At 34.2% G+C, this 18,740-nt stretch overlaps 2 protein-coding genes across 3 annotated transcripts; both read left to right on the forward strand.

The window, feature by feature from the left end:
* Positions 1–5,007: 5,007 nt before the first annotated feature.
* LOC125819632 (ACT domain-containing protein ACR9-like) lies at positions 5,008–9,451 on the forward strand. The gene is made up of 6 exons (XM_049499093.1): positions 5,008–5,334; positions 6,460–6,678; positions 6,766–6,871; positions 7,867–8,215; positions 8,537–8,821; positions 8,899–9,451. The coding sequence occupies exons 1-6, from the start codon at positions 5,181–5,183 to the stop codon at positions 9,043–9,045; spliced, it is 1,260 nt and encodes a 419-aa protein (XP_049355050.1). The 5' UTR covers positions 5,008–5,180; the 3' UTR covers positions 9,046–9,451.
* Positions 9,452–10,838: 1,387 nt separating this feature from the next.
* Positions 10,839–18,105, forward strand: LOC125819619 (elongator complex protein 1). Of its 2 annotated transcripts, XM_049499076.1 has the most exons (6): positions 10,839–11,004; positions 12,017–12,338; positions 13,277–16,334; positions 16,698–16,796; positions 16,884–17,202; positions 17,779–18,105. In XM_049499076.1, the coding sequence occupies exons 1-5, from the start codon at positions 10,846–10,848 to the stop codon at positions 17,191–17,193; spliced, it is 3,948 nt and encodes a 1,315-aa protein (XP_049355033.1). In that variant the 5' UTR covers positions 10,839–10,845; the 3' UTR covers positions 17,194–17,202; positions 17,779–18,105. The 2 variants fall into 2 exon arrangements, with proteins under 2 accessions (XP_049355033.1, XP_049355034.1); XM_049499077.1 differs by lacking the exon at positions 10,839–11,004 and having other exon boundaries at positions 12,119–12,334.
* The last annotated feature ends 635 nt before the right edge of the window (positions 18,106–18,740 follow it).

Here is an 18,740-nt window from a genome sequence, read left to right on the forward strand (position 1 = left end):
CCAAATCTATGTTATTAGACATATCTTTTGTAGCTTAAGATATTACTTTTATTTAGAGTAGGTTTTGTTTCGTATTCTTCAAATTAAGTTTGCCGAAAATAGTCATAACTTATACCAAAAATATTTAGGAGAGCCGAATGAGAAGGAAAAAAAGAAAAACATTAAAAGGACAAAAAGCTTGGTCATAGTGAGATCATATACATATCTAACAAAAAATAATCAATACAATTTTAAGGAGACAACAAAACAGCGAGAAAAAACAAAAATCATTCTAACCAGAAAAGTTCCTGTGTTTTGAAATAAGATACCTCAAAAAATTGACTAACACTTCAATCAACTTTTAATCTTGGCCAAACACATACACAGCCCCTCAAACTTGGCCCAAATTTTCATTTTGGCACTCCAACTTAGCCTTGTTCCATTTTAACCCTTGAACTCCATTTTTTCTGTTCCATTTTAACATGAAATACTATTTTTATGATTTCTTTATTTTATATATATTCTTCAAATGCAACTTCTTATTTTAAATCGACACGTGTCAATTAATTTTAGTTAAAAAAATTAAAAATTAACAAAAATAATTCTTTTTAAAAATAATAATTTCTTTTTAAGAGTGTTATGTATTTTTGTGTGAAAAATAACCGACGAAATTGTGTTGGTAACATTTTTTAGTAGTGTTATTAGCAATGAACAAGAGTCTTTTTTTACTCGTATTGAAGATGAGTTTTTTTATTCTATTGATTTATATTAAAAATTAAAAGTGAGTATTTGCGTTAAATTTAGATAGCCTAGATGATAAGAAAAAATAAATAAGTAGTGTTATTTAATTTAATAGAATGTTTAAGAAAGAAAATCAAAGAACTTTCGTCAATTTATTTTCATGCAAAAATACAGAGAAATCTCAAAAAATAATATTATTATTTGAAATTTTTTATATTCGTTTGCGAATGTTTAATTTTTTTATGAATATTAACAGGCACACGTCTATTTTTTAATTTTTTTTGTTAATTTTTAATTTTTTTAACTAAAATTAATTGACACGTGTCGATTTAAAATAAGAAGTTGCATTTGAAGAATATATATAAAATAAAGAATCATAAAAATAGTATTTTGTGTTAAAATGGAACAGAAAAAATGGAGTTCAAGGGTTAAAATGGAACAAGGCTAAGTTGGAGTGCCAAAATGAAAAATTGGGCCAAGTTTGAGGGGCTGTGTATGTGTTTGGCCTTTAATCTTTAAAGTACACATAATATCCATTGATAAAATTTATTAAAAATCGATAACAACATAAAATAAAAAAATATGGGCATGCAAAGTTATTAACTCTCAGAGGATTTTCTAAAGAACACAAAATCACATCATTGTATGTGAAGGAATAATGTTGTTGATGAAGAAATTAGGGATTTGTAAGAGCTTTTTTTTATTGAACCTTCAACAATTTCAATAGAGAAAACTTGTTTGAATATTCAATTAACATTTGTTATTTAATCTGTACTAACAAATAATTATAACAATAACTTTGCATAAGCATAAACAACCAAGTTTAAAGCATATGCTCAAAAATAACAATTAATAATATAAGTATAAATTAATGATTGTAAAAACATATCAGGATATACAACAATAGAATGAAACAGAATGAAAAAAATCGTGCCCACTGAATGTACAGTGTAGTCCTCTATTTATAGACATCAAAGGATAGTGTGAAAAAAATGATTATTGTGTCTTATCAAAAAGGTCACAACTCTTTGAAAAAGTTACAACCTTTCGGAAAGGTCACATCATTTCATAAAAGTCGCAACTCTTTATAAAACTCACAACTTTTCATAAAAATCACAATTTTTCATAAAATTTACTCCCTCCGTTTCACAAAGAGTGGCCTAGTTTGACTTGGCACGGAATTTAAGAAAATAAAGAAGACTTTTGAATCTTGTGGCCCTAAATTAAAGTTATGTCAAATGTACAAAATTGCCCTTTAATCTTGTGTTCTTAAACATGCCACGTGGAAAGTTGAAAGTAAAATGTTACCAAAAAAGGAAAGGGCCATTCTTTTTGAAACAGACTAAAAAGGAAAGGAGACCATTCTTTTTGAAACGGAGGGAGTACAACTTTTCATAAAAATCACAACTTTTCAAGAAAGGGGAAGACTAGTTTTAAAAATAAAATAAATTTAAAGAGAATCTTGACTTGTGGTGGCGCCAACGTGGCGGGCCTAGAATTCTCTTATATATATATATATATATATATATATATATATATATGATAGGAAATATTTAATTTATTTTATCGTGAAATAAAATTTTCCTACACACTAGATGATAAAATTTATAACAAACTCAACATGATCTTTTCACGTTACATTTATTTATATCCACTCAATTTATGTCATATTTTATCTTTTTGTCTTTTTTTTTTTGTATTTTTACAACAATCACTCATCATTAAGATAAGGTTCATATACAGTTTGTAATAATCAAGATAAGGATTGAATCAATTATTTAATTATATTTAGAAATTTAAATGCCACTAATTATCATGTATGCCTTGTAAAAACAAAAATGACAAAAAGGCAAAATATTGAAAAGTTTTATTGGAATTGTTTTAACAATTAGATATTAGTAGCCGCCTTATACTTTTTCAGTATCTAATTTATATGACATTTTCCTATTTAGAAATATTTAAATTTGTACTTTTGTTGTACGTTTTCATAAATCAACCAAAGATTATGATGTGATGATAGATTTCAATCTTTTTAATAGCGATATAAATGTCATAACATGTTTAATACTATACTTTTAAAAGGGAGTTTTACATAATAGCCGATCAAATCCACATTTTCTTTCTCTAGTTTGTAAACACAAATTATACATTAAGTGCTTGTCATTTATTTTTAATTTAATAAAATGAGTGATTTATTGTTTATATATATTTTTCATTATTCTTAAAAAATTTATGTTGATTCAAATTATGTCAGATAATTAAAATGAATGGACTTATGTTTTTTTTTTGTCCAAAATCAAAACACAAGTTGCAAATTCATTCCACCAATCCTTTCCTATCATTTATATACAAAGGATAAGTCAACTTCAATTATTGGATGAAATCGTACAACCAAATAGCAACCACTTGTTGGAGATTTTTTAAAAAAAAATTATGTCATTAAAAATAAAATGAAATTATTTTAAATAGTATATTGTTTTTTGAATATCTATACAATAATAACATATTCAGTGAAATCTCACAAGTGGGGTTTACGGAGAAAAATGTACACAAACTTTACCATTACCTTAAAAGACCCTCAATTTAAGTGAGCAAATCACGAAACAAAGAAAGTAAAAAGCATTATTTATGTAGACAATCCTTTTTTTTTTTTGTTATTTAAAAGAATAAAGAATTCTTAAGTTTGTGTTCAACATGTTTCAAAAGGGAAAGATTCATAATAATTAATTCTCCAATTGTTAGAATTATAATGATTTTTAATTTTATTTGTAGAGCACCTACCCCCAACTTTATTATTTGGTTGTTGTTGGATTAATCATGATACATCCTTACAATGATTTTAATAATTTATATAAACAAATAATTTGTTGTACTCAACTTATATAAAGATACTAAAAAGAATTCCATAATCCTCCCCATCACTTGTTGGAAAAATCAAATTTGATGCCAAACCACATCAATTCATGCGAAGTAAAACGTTATACGTATAATAGAGCCTTTATTTAGATCCAATACAAATATTGGATACACAAATAGTTTATTGCTAATAGTGAAAAATGTCAAACCACATCAACACTTGCGAAGCAAAACATGATACGTAAAATAGAGCATTTGATGTTGTCGAGATTATTCAGAGTCAATATAAATATCGAACACACATGATTATTTTATTGCTAATAGTGAAAAATGCCAAATCACATCTGATATGGTAATGATGCGTCTATGAATCCCATTTTTAGAAAAAACTTCATCAAAGTAGAAAAGTTGTTTCCAAATCAATTTAACTTCGAAAATTAGTCAAATTAACACTTGCAAAGCATAACGTGATATGTATAATAGAATCTTTCGATACTATTGGAATTATTCGGCCCAATACAAATACTGAACACACACGAGTATTTTATTGCTAGTAGTGAAAAATTGTCAAACCATATCAACACAAGCAAAATGTGATACGTAAAATAAAATATTTGATACTATCGAGATTATTTGGACCCAATACAAATACCAGACACACGAGTATTTTATTGCTAGTAGTGAAAAATGTCAAACCACATCAACATTTGCGAAGCAAAACGTGATATGTACAATAGAGAATTTATTTGGATCCAATACAAATATCGAAGACACACGAGTATTTTATTGCTAGTAGTGAAAAATGCCAAAGCACATCAACACCTGCGAAACAATACGTGATATGTACAATAGAGTATTCGATACTATCAAGAATATTCAACCCAATACAAATACCAAACGCACACAAGTATTTTATTGCTAGTAGTGAAAAATGCCAAACCACATCAACACCTGCGAAGCAAAACATGATATGTACAATGGAATCTTTCGATATTATCGAGATTATTCAGACCCAATACAAACACCAAATGTGCACGAGTATTTTATTGCGAGTAGTTAAAAATATCAAACCACATCAACAACACCTGAAGTAAAACGTGATACGTATAATAGATCATGCAATATTATCGAAATTATTCAGACCTAATGCAAATATCAGACACTCACGAGTATTTTACTGCTAGTAATAAAAAATACCAACCATATCAACACATGCAAAGCAAAACGTGATATATACAATAGAACATTCAATACTATCAAGATTATTTAGATCCCATACAAATATTAAACTCACACGAGTATTTTATTACTAGTAGCGAAAAATGCCAAACTACATCTGACGTGGTAATGATGTGTCTATGGGTCCCATTTTTTAACCAAACAACTTCTTCTTCAACAATTATTATCACTGATGAAAAAAAAAAACATTGATTTGTTGCAGAATAGGGGGCGGCGATTTTGTCTTTAAAGCCCCTCAAAGTTCATATATATATATATGTATTCGCCCGGATAAGTCTCTCAGATTCAGACGCCGGTCACCGGTGCATTCTTCCCGGAGAATTTTCTGATATATAGCCGCCGGTGCCGGTGAATTTGAACAGAAAATGGGGATTGCATGGGACGATGTCGTTTTGATTGAACACAGAGGGAAATCCGATGAACCGACTTCCATCACCGTAAATTGCCCTGATAAAGCTGGACTTGGATGTGACCTTTGCCGGATTGTTCTGGAATTCGGACTCTATGTTACTCGTGGAGGTTAGACGGAAAATTACACTGTTTATATATAAATGTTGAATCCTGTTTGGCTTTTTCGCGTGTTTACTTCTTCATTTCTTCATGTTTTGAATCTGCTTGGTGAAAATCATGGCTCTGCGCCTCGGGTTGTGAGGTGTCTTATTCTTTCATTAGGATTTGGATCTACATTTTTCTTTTTTTTGAATTGTTGTTCTCAGTTTCTATTGATTGTTTTTTAACATTGAATGCTAATTTTGCTTGATAAGCTGATGGTTTGTGGTTGATTTGTATGTATGCTATATGTTAGTGTATTTCAATATGTATACTGAAATGGTGGCTAAAGGTTTGTGCTTTTTGTGTTAGTTTTTTGATTTGGTTTGTTAATCTTTTGAGTCATTGATAAAAAAATGGAAAAATTATTTGTTTTAGTAACCATGGTGTATGGTTAGCTTGCGTCCGCTTCAACTGGTTTTGCAAGGTACTTGCTATCTCCACATTCACTAGTTGTCAACTTCTCTACCTTCTCAAAGGTAGGGGTAAGGTGTGTGTACACTTCTACCCTCCCCGGATCGCACTTGTGGGATTACACTGGATTTGTTGTTGTTGTTACCTGGTACCTCCACAAGTACGGTGACCGAGTAACTCTATCCACCAAGGCGGGGATAGATGGGAAGAAACATAGTATTTTTGCCTCCGGTTGGTGTTGAATCAAAGTCCTCATGTTAATAGATGAGGTTTGATTTTCTAATTTCCCAATCAATGTTTAGTGTTCAGTGTTATGATAAAGCTGTTAGAGGGAGAGGAGAGGAGAAAAGAAAAGAGATTAATAAACCATCGTGTTGCTTGCTTTCAGGCTGAATTTTCTCTTTAAAAGTACTTAGCTTATCATATTTGAGGTTTTCTGAATCCTGTCCAGTGTCAAAGTTTGGAAACAATTACTAGACAAACAAACTACTTGCGATGAAATGTCAGAATACATCTTTAGTTGAACTAATGTGTTTTCATGTTTACATATAGCTTCAAGTTCTTGCATTTTCCTGACAGAATGTGTGTTAGCTCAATTATTTCCGTCTTTTTAACGCCTTCATGATTTTTTTCACCAGCTACTTGACGTGTTTTATGATATGGATGGATAAATTAATACAGATTTTGCTACCGATGGGAAATGGTGTTACATAGTACTGTGGGTTGTGCCACGTCCAAGCTCGCTAAAGGTGGATTGGGGAAGCTTGAAAAATAGGCTTATGTCTACATGTCCCTCATGCATGATTTCATTTTACCTAAACCAACAGTCCACTGCTTCTGCACCGCCTTCAGTTTACCTATTGAAGGTGTTTTGCCTAGACAGGAAAGGATTGCTACATGGTAAGCATAATGCGTCTCAACTTTTTGTGCTTTTTTTACTAGCACACGGTTTCATAAAGTTCTCATGTGGTTATTTGTGCTTTTCAGATGTTACTAAGATCCTTTGCGAGCTTGAGCTAACAATTCAAAGAGTGAAAGTTATGACAACACCAGACGACAAAGTTTTGGATCTCTTCTTCATAACAGATTGCATGTAAGTCTCTTGAAGTTCTCAACAGGTTTACGTTGCCTTTGATCTTTAGCCTAATTGACTTGTGGTGATCTATTTAGTATAAGATTGTTTATTCTGTGGCCTTGCTGCATCTTTATTGATGCTGCTAATACGATAAGACCATACCATCTCTGATGGTTGAACCAGATACACAGTGATTGGCTGTTAGACTGAAGAAAGTCCCCTTTTTAACTGACCAGTATTAACTAAGCTCAACAACCATTGAGGTGAAAGAAACAATGTCAAACTCAATTCCCAAGCATGACACATGTATACCGAACCAATACTAAAAGATCTTAAATGTTAAAGACATGGATCCCCTTTAGTGAATTCTGTATGAAAATTAGCAGTAATTTTTTCCTTTTCTTTGGAATGAATTTTTGTTTTGTATAGAGCAAATTGAGTATAGAGGAATCATGTAGCCCCAAGTAGTTTGAGGTTGAGGTTTAGTTGATTGGTTGGCTGATTTTGCCTTATGCATGAAGTATATTCACAGGATATGTCAGCCAAGGTAGTAGTTAAAAATCTTCTTTTTTTCTATTAATTATTGGAAGGATTTTATTATTTTTGCACTTCTTATCGGAAAACTGAACAGTTGACTGCAGATGGAATGGTGTTGCTGTTGGTGGCTTGATATTAGTTTCATAATATAATATCTTAAAACAACCAGAATGTTTAACTACAGAAAATAATTATTGATGTAACTTATGTTCCACAAAAACCTGCCCCCATCTTATGCTGCGACTCTTCGCTAATATATTATTGTGTTTATTGTAGAATACTATGATTTGTGTCTGTTGTTGATCCTTTTGGTAATTCTACTTCATTTCCACCATATGATTTAACTGTTGGGCCGTGAAAGTTGATGCTCCTCTGCTGCTATCAAATGAGGAAAAGCCTAAGCATTACAGTAAAAGTTATCAGTAATTGCCTGTTATGTGGTATTTACATTTCTGCTTGGTATTCTTGTATATCAGGGACTTGCTGCACACAAAACAAAGACGAGATGAGACATGTGAACATCTAAGCAATGTTCTGGGAGAATATTGCATTAGCTGTGAACTTCAGTTGTCGGGGCCTGAATGTGAAGTTCAGCAAGGATTCACTTCTCTTCCACAAGAAGTTGCAGAAGAGTTGTTTAGTTGTGAATTGTCTAAGGAAGCAGTTCCCATGTCTTCTGCATCTGATACGGCAAAATTAAAGAAGGCAACCATCACAGTGGATAACTTATTGAGCCCAGTCCATACGTTGCTTCAAATACAATGCGTTGATCAAAAGGGCCTCATCTATGACATTTTGAGGACTTCAAAGGACTGTGATACTCGGGTAACCATATATTTTACCAACTGTGTAGTGAATGCCTTTTCTCTGGAATCAAATTTGTGTTGTAAGCAAACCACTTTCGACATGTAGATGGTTCTCAAAATTTATGTCCTGTGAAATTTTGATGTGTTAAAGGAGTCTGCTATATATACTGGAGCTGCAGTTCTTGTCTAAATTGTTCACAACGGACATAAAAGATCGGAACTATCTAATGAATGTGATTATCTATACTTCATATCTTCATTGGTGCTTCTAGTTTGGAATATCTTTGCTATTGCCTTATTTTCAGACGTTAAACTTATGTGCCTGTTATTTCTTGTCTAGATTGCTTTTGGAAGAATCCAGTCTACTGCCAAGGGTTATCGTACTATAGACCTATTTATCCAGACAACAGATGGGAAAAAGATTATCGATGATGAGAACATAAAATCTTTGTGTTCTCACTTGAAGGAAGAGATGCTTCATCCACTTCGAGTCACTGTTGGTAGTCGTGGCCCAGATACAGAACTACTGGTTGCCAACCCCGTTGAGTTATCCGGAAAGGGAAGGCCACGTGTTTTCTATGATGTCACAATTGCCTTAAAAGAGCTCGGGATCTGTATTTTCTCTGTAAGTAGCCATATCCTCAAATTCTCCTCCATACACGTTTTTACTTCCATGGCTCTAACAGATACACATTTCTGCAGGCTGAAATTGCAAGACATTCAACAGCAGAGAGGCAATGGGAAGTTTATAGGTTCAGATTGGATGAAAGCCCAGAGTACCCGTTAGCTAGCAAGAAAGCTCGGACTGACATCGTGGATAAAGTGAAAAAAACACTAATGGGCTGGTGAAAATTCAAAATGTACCATAGCATCAAGTCTTTTAACTCAGCTCAGCAACGTCCAACGGTCACCATGTATGTATATCTATCTGCAAGAAAACAAACGGAAGCTTAAGGAGAACCCTGAGCCATCGGAGAACCATCGCCTCGAGAGCTGATTCTGTGACTTATCTAGGCTTCTTTTGAGAACAGTAGCTGTATGAGTTTTATGAGAGGTTGTAATGTTGTACCTCTGCTTTAAATCAGATCTCCTTTACTTCACCATTTCTCTTCCCTTTCTGCATATTATGTTGTTATGGGCAGTGTGCATTTGGTATATTTTAAGATAAAAATGTATATATAAGTAATGTATTTCGCAGGTGCTTGATGAAATGCACACAAGCTAAATTATATATCATTGTTATAATTTTCTTTAATGTTTCTCTAATATATATTAATTTTGGAAGTTGTAATCTCATATAATAAGACAATGATCAAAACAATAGTCGATAGGGTTAAAATTGTCCTTAAACTATCGTAAATTGACAATTTTGCCCTGTTAATAGTTGGGATTAACCGTCCCCTCGACGTTATCTCTAATTTGCGAAGTGATTTACCTTTTTGTTCCTTTTTAATGAAGTGGTCTATACTTTTGATTAAGTTTTTCGATTCAAGCCTTAACAAAGCATTTCGTTTTCAATGTAAAATAATTTCAAAGCGAATTTAAATTCAACTTAGACGCAACGTCGTATTAAATACTAGATGAAAATAAAGGTAAAATTTAATGAGTTATTGTATAAATACACACCTACTGAATTGGATGGTGACCATCACGACTTATTGGAGATTTTTGAGTCGTGATGATTTTGACTTTCTTTTTTCTTTTAGATGAGAGACTAGATGAAAATAAAGCTAAAAATTAATGAGTTAATTGTTAAATACACACTTATCAAATTGGATGTAGGTATAATCACGAATTGTGATAATTTTGGCTCTATTTTTTTTTTAGATGAGACACTAGATGAAAATAAAGCTAAAAATTTAATGAGTTAACAGTTAAATACACACCTATTGAATAGGATGTAGGTGCCATCACGATTTAGGGGAGATTTTTGAGTCGTGATAATTTTGCTCTCTTTTAGTTTTCATCTAATATTCCATATCCATTTTAGAGGCCGACTAATTTTAATTTGCATAAAAAATCTCATTTCAAAGGTAAAACACTATCTTTGAGGCTCAAATCCATACGAGATAACTTGTCGTTTCGTTTAAAAATGAGTTATGATGAGATAAGTTATGTTGGGATAAGTTATGTTGGGATTAATTATGATGGGATAAGTTGTGTTGGGATTATTTTTTATTGAGTGTTTGGTTTGTTGTATTCAAATAATAAATTTTAAGAACAATTTATTTGTAAAAGTGTTGAAAGAGACATTTTTATCATTTACCTATTTTATCCCGGGATAAGTTATTCCGGAATTACTATACCACCCAAGGAGAGGAATAACTTATCCTGATACTAATTATTAATCTCTGGATAAGTTATCTCAAACTTGCCAACCAAACAACAAAATAAGCGATACTATAATTTAATCTCGAGACTATTTGGTATTATCCCTCACACCAAACGACCCCTTAAGTACTTACAACACCATCGCAACTCAACTCGTAAAACAAAAGTTCTCTAAAAACATAATAAGTTTAAACCCTAAAACACCTTCTTCTAGGGTTCAGCAACCAGTAAAACCCAAAAAACCTTCTTCTTCTTCTTCTTCGTTCATCAATTTGGTCTCTGAAATACTTCAATTCGGTTGCTACCTACACAAGGAAGATGAAGAATCTGAAGATATTGAAGGAGCAATTCTCGAAGCTTCAGTTACAGTCTGACGATGAAGTTATTAGCTTTGCAACATTTGACGTCGAACGCAATCGTCTCTTTTTAGCTTCATCTTCAAACTTCATATACACTTTATCTCTTCCATCATCTAATGTAAGTTCTTCCAAATTGTTGCAGTTTTATTTATTTTTTAAAATTTTGAATCTAATTGTTGCACGCATTTGATATATACTAGTATGTGAACTTTGACGAACATGTTAAAGATGTGTTTTTATAATTATATTGATAAGAGAAGAATTGTCCTATCAAGGTAGGGGTAAGGCACTATCCTTGTTAGACCTCACTTGTGAAAATTATATGAGGAGAATTGTCCGGGTGTGTATAGGAAACAACCTCTCTACCTCTCAAAGGTAAGGTAGGGATAAGGTCTACGTAAACACTACCCTCCCCAAAATCCCACTTGTGACATTACACTTTGTTGTTGAAATGATAAGGATTGCAACTTGTATAGTTTTTGAATAGTGAGTTGATATAATCCAATTTAACTTTGAAGATTAATCATTGGATAAGTAAAAAAGTGTGTCATGTACTGGGACATATTATTATCACTAATGACTAAGATAAACAATTTAAATGGCCTATGGCGTGTCCTCGATTTGGAGTTAGTTCTTCTTATGTATGCGCTGGCCTTAATTGGAGAAGTGGTGAATTTTTTTCTTTTTCAATTTTTGCTTGCAAATTTGTTTGTTTGCAAAGGTTTTAACTTTCTTTGCTGACTTTGAAAAGCTTATTATCAAAGAAGGTTAATTTTTACCCCTAAGTTTGGAGAAAAGATTGTTTTTTAAACAACCTTAACATAGGTTTATTACTTAGAATTTTTCTTTTTGCAAAAGAAAAAAAAACAAAAAACAAATGCCTTGTAAGATTTTCCTAATTTCTGGGAAGTATTATGTAGTTAGACCAAACACTAGGAATTTACTTTGCTTCCTCTTCATACTTGATATACACTACTAAATTGTTGTTCGTATTTAATAATCACTATTATCATCAATAACTAGGATAACAAATTTAAATGGCCCTGTTACAGGCTCAGGATTTAGAGTTCTTCACATGTAAGTTTGTCCTCACAGAAAAATTATTCTCTGACTACTTGGTGTTATGGCAGAATGCAGGAGCTTGGGATTCCATAACAGATAACCTTATTGATTTAGAGCCTGGGGATTTCATTACTTCCATGGATTATTTAATGGAAAAAGAAGCGTTAATTATTGGGACTTCGTATGGTCTTCTATTGCTATACACTGCAGATGATAATACGACAGAGATTGTTGGCCGATTGGAGGGTGGAGTAAAGTGTATCTCACCTAGTCCAGATGGAGATCTTCTTGGTGTAATTACTGGTTTTGGACAGATTCTAATGATGACACCCGACTGGGATGTTTTATACGAGATGGCTCTTGATGATCTGCCTGAAGATATTGACGTACGTAAGGACTTCTTTCCATATATCTGAATTAATAAATGCTTTTGCCTCTTCAAGTGAAGTTCTATCATCCTTTTAAAATAATCTTTTGGTGATTATATGCACATTTCAGGAATACTTTTTTGATGATCAAATTCTTTGAAATCACAAGCATGACATCATTTTTGGTTGCTATATTTTCCTCTATTGGGATCATTTTACTATTGTCTTTTCCAGGTTGAAGCTATGTATAATATTAAGAGGGTTGAATTTTACTGGTATAAACATTTTCTTATGTTTAAAGAGAGTTGAACTGCGGAAAATGACAGTTCTAGTTTGGTTTAGTTAGTTTCATAGTTATTTGAAAATTATGTTTACTATCATATCTGAAATTTTGGTTTCTAGTTTGGTTTGGTTTAGTTAGTTTCATAATTATTTGAAAATTATATATATTTTCCAGACAGTATCTGAAATTTTGTTTAATATGATAAACTTGTACAGTAATTGAAGGTAACAAGAATGTCTGCTGACTTTTTAATTGGTGTCTTGTCCAGTTCTTCGATATATGTGCTAGTTTTCTTATCAAAATGCCACTGGTCCTCCGCATGTGAAAACATTAGTTCTTGTGGTATTAAGGATTACTGAGCTGACTTAATTCTGATGGAGGTTGAAGCATGCAAAGGTCATTATATTAACTCTTGATTTTCAGTTTGCAAGTATGTGAATAAGCCTCCATTTATATTGCCCTCTCGGAAAAGTTAATACGATAGCATGTCTTGTACATTGAGTGTACTAACAGAGTTATTGAAGTCTTCACTCTTACCTTTTCTCGCAAACATATTTTCTTTTAAGAATGTAACTTGAATGTACATTTTCATATTTGATTGCACACATTTGGTGCTTGAAATTTGTATTATGCTTCTGTTAAGAAAATGACTGAAAATTATTGCGCTGTTGATTCAGATGAACATACTTACTCTTCCAATTATTCGTCGGAGAGCCCTATTTCATGGCGAGGTGATGGCAAATACATTGCAACGTTAAGCAGGGTGAATAATTCTCAGACCTTGCATAAAAAGCTTAAAATCTGGGAACGGGACTCAGGGGCACTCCATTCTGTTTCAGAATCAAATCCTTTCATCGGATCAACTTTGGATTGGATGCCCAGTGGAGCCAAAATTGCTGCAGTTTATGACCGAAAGGAAGATAGAAAATGCCCATCCATAGTTTTCTTTGAGAGGAATGGATTAGAAAGAAGCTCATTTTGCCTCAACGTAGAAATTGATGCTACTGTAGAACTTGTGAAGTGGAATTGTAACTCGGACCTTCTAGCAGCTGTGGTCAGAGGAGAAAAGTACGACTCTCTGAAGATCTGGTTCTTAAGTAACAACCACTGGTACTTAAAACAAGAAATCAGATACATGAAGGATGACAGAGTTAGATTCATGTGGGATCCGATAAAGCCTCTACAGTTGGTTACTTGGACTACAAGTGGGTATATCACAACCTATAACTTTGTCTGGAATACAGCTGTCATGAATAACTCAGTGGCACTTGTAATTGATGACTCCAAGATACTAATAACCCCTCTTTCTTTATCTCTCATCCCACCACCTATGTACCTCTTTTGTTTGAATTTTCCCTCTGCCATTCAGAGTATGGCATTTTGCTCTAAAAGTTCTATGAATCACCTGGCTGCATCCTTGTCAGATGGCAGAATATGTGTTGTAGAGCTTCCTGCAATTGATTGTTGGGAGGAGCTAGAAGGTAAAGAGTTTGATGTTGAGGCTGCCTCTTTTGATTCAGGATATAATTCTTTCATTCACCTTGCATGGTTGGATTCACACAAGCTTCTTGGTGTTAGCCATAATCTAATTTGCAACTCAGCAATAAAAGAGTCCTCTAAGGATGAGCTTTCTATGTATTGCCTCCAAGAAATTGAGCTTATGTGTTCTGAAGATCATATTCCTAATTCAGTGACATGCTCTGGTTGGCAAGCTAAAGGTTTGAATAGTTTGTCTCTTGAAGGTACCGTAATTAGTATAGCTACTGAACAGGGAAATGGATGCTCAGCATATGTTCAGTTTGATGGTGGGAAAGTGTTTGAGTATGCGTTGAAGTTGGCTGATGCCAGAGGGCTTCATCAGAAACGTGAGGATATGAGTTTTTCTTCATCTTGCCCCTGGATGGATCTTGTGCAAATTGGTGGCTCCTTACCTCAGAAGGCTTTGCTTTTTGGTCTTGATAACAGTGGTAGATTGCTTGTTGGTGAAAGGACACTGTGCAACAATTGCAGTAGTTTTTCTTTCTACTCAAATTCTGCTGACCACACTGTCACCCATTTGATTCTTGCAACTAAGCAGGATTTGCTGTTTATCGTCGATATTAGTGATATCCTGAAAGGAGAACTGGAGGTTAAGTATGGGAACTTCCTGGCAGTTTTCAAGCACAGAAAAGGAGAAGATGAAAGAAACTATATTCAAATATGGGAAAGAGGTGCCAGAATCGTAGGTGTTTTGCATGGGGACGAGTCTGCTATCATACTTCAAACAGTTCGAGGGAATCTTGAGTGCGTCTACCCCAGAAAATTGGTTCTAGCCTCAATAATTAATGCTTTGATTCAAGGGCGTTACAAAGATGCATTACTCATGGTAAGAAGGCAAAGAATTGATTTCAATGTTATTATTGACCATTGTGGTTGGCAAAACTTTGTTCAGTCAGCTGCTGAGTTTGTCAAGCAAGTGAACAATTTAAGTTATATAACTGAATTTGTCTGTTCAATAAAGAATGAAAATATCATGGAGACACTGTACAAAAACTATATATCCCTACCTCATGACAATGAGGCTAAAGCTGTAGAACATGGAGACCTTAAGAGTTCTCATAGCAATAGCAAGATCCACTCTGTGTTGCTGGCCATAAGGAAGGCTCTTGAGGAGCATGTAACTGAAAGTCCTGCAAGGGAACTTTGCATTCTGACCACTTTAGCTCGAAGTGACCCTCCAGCTCTTGAACAAGCTTTAGAGAGAATAAAAATAATCCGAGAAAGGGAATTATCGGGTTCAGATGAACTGAGAAGGGAACTCTACCCTTCTGCCGAGGAAGCTTTAAAACATCTTTTGTGGTTGTCTGATTCAGAGGCAGTTTTTGAAGCTGCATTAGGTCTTTATGATTTGAACCTTGCAGCTATTGTCGCCTTGAATTCACAAAAGGACCCGAAAGAATTTCTTCCCTATCTGCAAGAACTAGAAAACATGCCAATAGTGTTAATGCGATACAATATAGACCTGAAATTGCAGAGGTTTGAGGCTGCGCTTCAGCACATTGTTTCTGCAGGAGATGCTTACTTTGAGGATTCTATGATTCTCATGAAGAAAAATCCCCAACTTTTCCCCTCGGGACTCCAATTGATCACTGATTCTGTCAAGAGAAACCAGGTACTTGAGGCCTGGGGAGATCATTTTAGTTCCATAAAATACTTTGAGGATGCTGCTGCGACATATTTGTGCTGTTCTTGTTTGGATAAAGGTTTGAAGGCTTATCGTGAGTGTGGTAATTGGGGTGGGGTTCTGACAGTAGCTGGTCTCATTAAACTAGGGAAGGAGGAAGTCTTGCAACTAGCACAGGAGCTTTGTGATGAACTCCAAGCACTTGGTAAACCAGGGGATGCTGCAAAAATAGCTTTGGAGTATTGCGCAGATGTTAATGCTGGTATTAATTTCTTGGTCAGTGCAAGGGAATGGGAAGAAGCTTTGAGGACTGCATTTCTTCACAGGAGAGACGATCTGGTCCTTGAAGTAAGGACTGCATCACTTGAGTGTGCCAGCTCATTGGTTAGTGAGTATGAGGAAGGGTTGGAGAAAGTGGGGAAGTACTTGACTCGATATTTAGGTGTTCGACAACGGAGATTATTACTTGCTGCAAAGCTACAGTCAGATGAGCGATCAATAAATGAACTTGATGATGATACTGCTTCTGAAACTAGTAGCAATTTCAGTGGAATGAGTGCATATACCTTGGGGTATGTAATATTTTAATAAGCAACCTTGGAATGTTTTATTGTTTCTTCCAAATAATTGATTCTTGTCATGGTATATGTCATGCTATTACCTTCCTTTTCCAAATATTGCTTTTTTCATTTTTTTTTTGGATGTATTCTCTCATATATGCACTGGTAAGTGATGACCCTCTGACCTATTATTTCCTTGTATCTGCCATCCACAGTGTAGGAGCTACTTTATGCCCTTCAGCCTTTTACTATCACACACCAAGGTGGGGAGGGGGGGGGATGTATTTGTCAATAGAAAATGATGAACCAATTTCTTCTGTTTCCATGGAAATGTATGTTTTAACTAGCTTCCTGATAACTCTCTTTCATAAGCAGGACAAGAAAGGGATCAGCTGCATCAATCAACTCCAGAGCTAGTACAAAAGCGAGAGACATGAGACGTCAAAGGAATAGAGGGAAAATACGTGCTGGAAGGTATGTTATTATGTCAATGTCATATTTCTTTCTGATGCTGATTATTTTAGTTCCTGATTCTTGTCTTCATGGTAAATTGCAACTTAGTCCTGGCGAGGAGATGGGTTTGGTAGAGCATTTAAAGGGGATGTCACTGACTAGTGGAGCTAAGCGTGAGCTTAAATCTCTCTTGATATGCCTTGTGATGCTGCAAAAGGAAGATATTGCCAGGAAGTTGCAACATGTTGCTACAAATTTTCAACTGTCCCAAATGGCAGCTGTAAAATTAGCTGATGAGGCCATATCAAATGATACAATTAATGAGCATTTCTATGTTCTGGATAATTACATTCCCAAAATAAAGGAAGAAATGCAGCATTCAGAGCTTTTCTCTTGGCAGTCAAAAGTATTGATTTGAAATGCAAAGGTATGCCATTCGGTTCTCTCTCATTTTATGTTACACTTGATCTTTTGTCTTCACCGAGGGTTCTGGTTTGAGCTCAGCATGGTCTTGTAGTTAATAATTGTGATGGTACAATTTAGTGACCCTACCTTAACTGTTTCAGCAACTAGTAATGCTAAGAAAGATGCTAACAAAGCTATTCCACATGCGTTGAGATCCTGTAAAATTGCCAACACATCTAAGAAATAGGGAATAGCAATACACACATATGCGCAACTGTGTTTTAAGTATAGATACCTGAATAATATGCTTATCAGACACGTTATTCTCTTTCTTTTTTAGACGAAAGGACAATAGCATATTCCTTTTTAGACACGGAATGGACATTGTCATGTTCTTTTTAACCTGAAGAGTTAACTTACTAGATGGATTTTTCGCCTGAAAGTTTGATGGTCACGACCTCGTCCACTTTTAATACATCACTAATCAAATCTTTTATTTGCGTAGTTTGCTTGAATAGCATTTGTTGGATGATTCTTATTTTTTCATGCCTTTGCTGTTAAAGATAAGTTGCTACAACTATCTTTTCTATGTTAGCAGGCATGTCGTTGATAATCTGAAATGTCATCCTGTTGACTGATGTGGTGGGAAGCGCTACTGAACTTACGAGATGGCTGGCAGAAGTCGATATTTCTTCTAGTTCTCATCATCACAAGATGAGTTCCAATTTCTTGACTAGTAGTATCCCAACGGAATGATTTTCTTACATTTACATTGTAGGTTTCAATTCAACTCATTTTAGTTTTGTAATCTTCTGTATTTTGCATATTTCCGCAGAATCACGGATCTTTTTAACAATTATAAATGGTTATTGCCTTGTTGGTTTTCAACATATGGAATGCAAGTGATTTTTTGTTTGTTTGTTTTAGAAATGAGGCCAATTATCAGTTTATCACTGTGAGCCCAACTTATTGAAATAGTTTGCAAGGCATTTCCATATAAATGATATGTCTTGAATGCTCGTCGTAATCTTTTCTTTTGAGTTGAGGGTCTATTGGAAACAATATTTCTACCTCACAAGGATAAAGGTAAGGTCTACACGCATCCTACCTTCTTCAGACCCTTCTTGATCTGCAATCATTGAGATTACATGGGGTATGTTGTTGCTTGAATGCTTGTCATATGATAGGGATTACAATGAGTATGTTGTTGTTACTTACATGCTCTTTGTATAGTCCAGTTAATCCCCCCCGCTAATACTTACTCTTTTCCCTGGGACAGCTAATAAAAACTAATACAGCCCCTTCTCAAAGAGACTGCCCTTAGGACTCTATCACTTAACAGCGGATAAACATAAGTTATGACAACCCTCACTCCCAAAAACAAAAAAGGAAAGGGAGAAAAATTGTGAATGTAGAGATTAGTTGAGGAGTGAACGAGACGAAGTTGGTTCTATAGTTCCCCTCTCTGGCATAGCGCTTCGCATTGGAAGAATCAACTTATGTCTCCCTTCTTTATTGATTTGGGGGAAAAATAATTGTCTATCTTCCGTGGTTTGATGA

The sequence above is a fragment of the Solanum verrucosum genome, unplaced genomic scaffold, assembly GCF_900185275.1.
Source record: "Solanum verrucosum unplaced genomic scaffold, falcon-dt-bn FXZP01000255.1, whole genome shotgun sequence".
NCBI classification, from domain to species: domain Eukaryota; kingdom Viridiplantae; phylum Streptophyta; class Magnoliopsida; order Solanales; family Solanaceae; genus Solanum; species Solanum verrucosum.

Excerpts from the sequence above, each read along its gene's own strand:
- LOC125819632 (XM_049499093.1), top strand. The coding sequence starts at position 5,181 with ATGGGGATTGCATGGGACGATGTCGTTTTGATTGAACACAGAGGGAAA. Across the intron at positions 8,216-8,536 it reads CAAAGGACTGTGATACTCGG|ATTGCTTTTGGAAGAATCCA; the intron begins GTAACCATATAT and ends TTTCTTGTCTAG. Across the intron at positions 8,822-8,898 it reads TCGGGATCTGTATTTTCTCT|GCTGAAATTGCAAGACATTC; the intron begins GTAAGTAGCCAT and ends ACATTTCTGCAG.
- LOC125819619 (XM_049499076.1), top strand. The coding sequence starts at position 10,846 with ATGAAGAATCTGAAGATATTGAAGGAGCAATTCTCGAAGCTTCAGTTA. Across the intron at positions 11,005-12,016 it reads TATCTCTTCCATCATCTAAT|AATGCAGGAGCTTGGGATTC; the intron begins GTAAGTTCTTCC and ends GTGTTATGGCAG. Across the intron at positions 16,335-16,697 it reads ATGAGTGCATATACCTTGGG|GACAAGAAAGGGATCAGCTG; the intron begins GTATGTAATATT and ends TTTCATAAGCAG.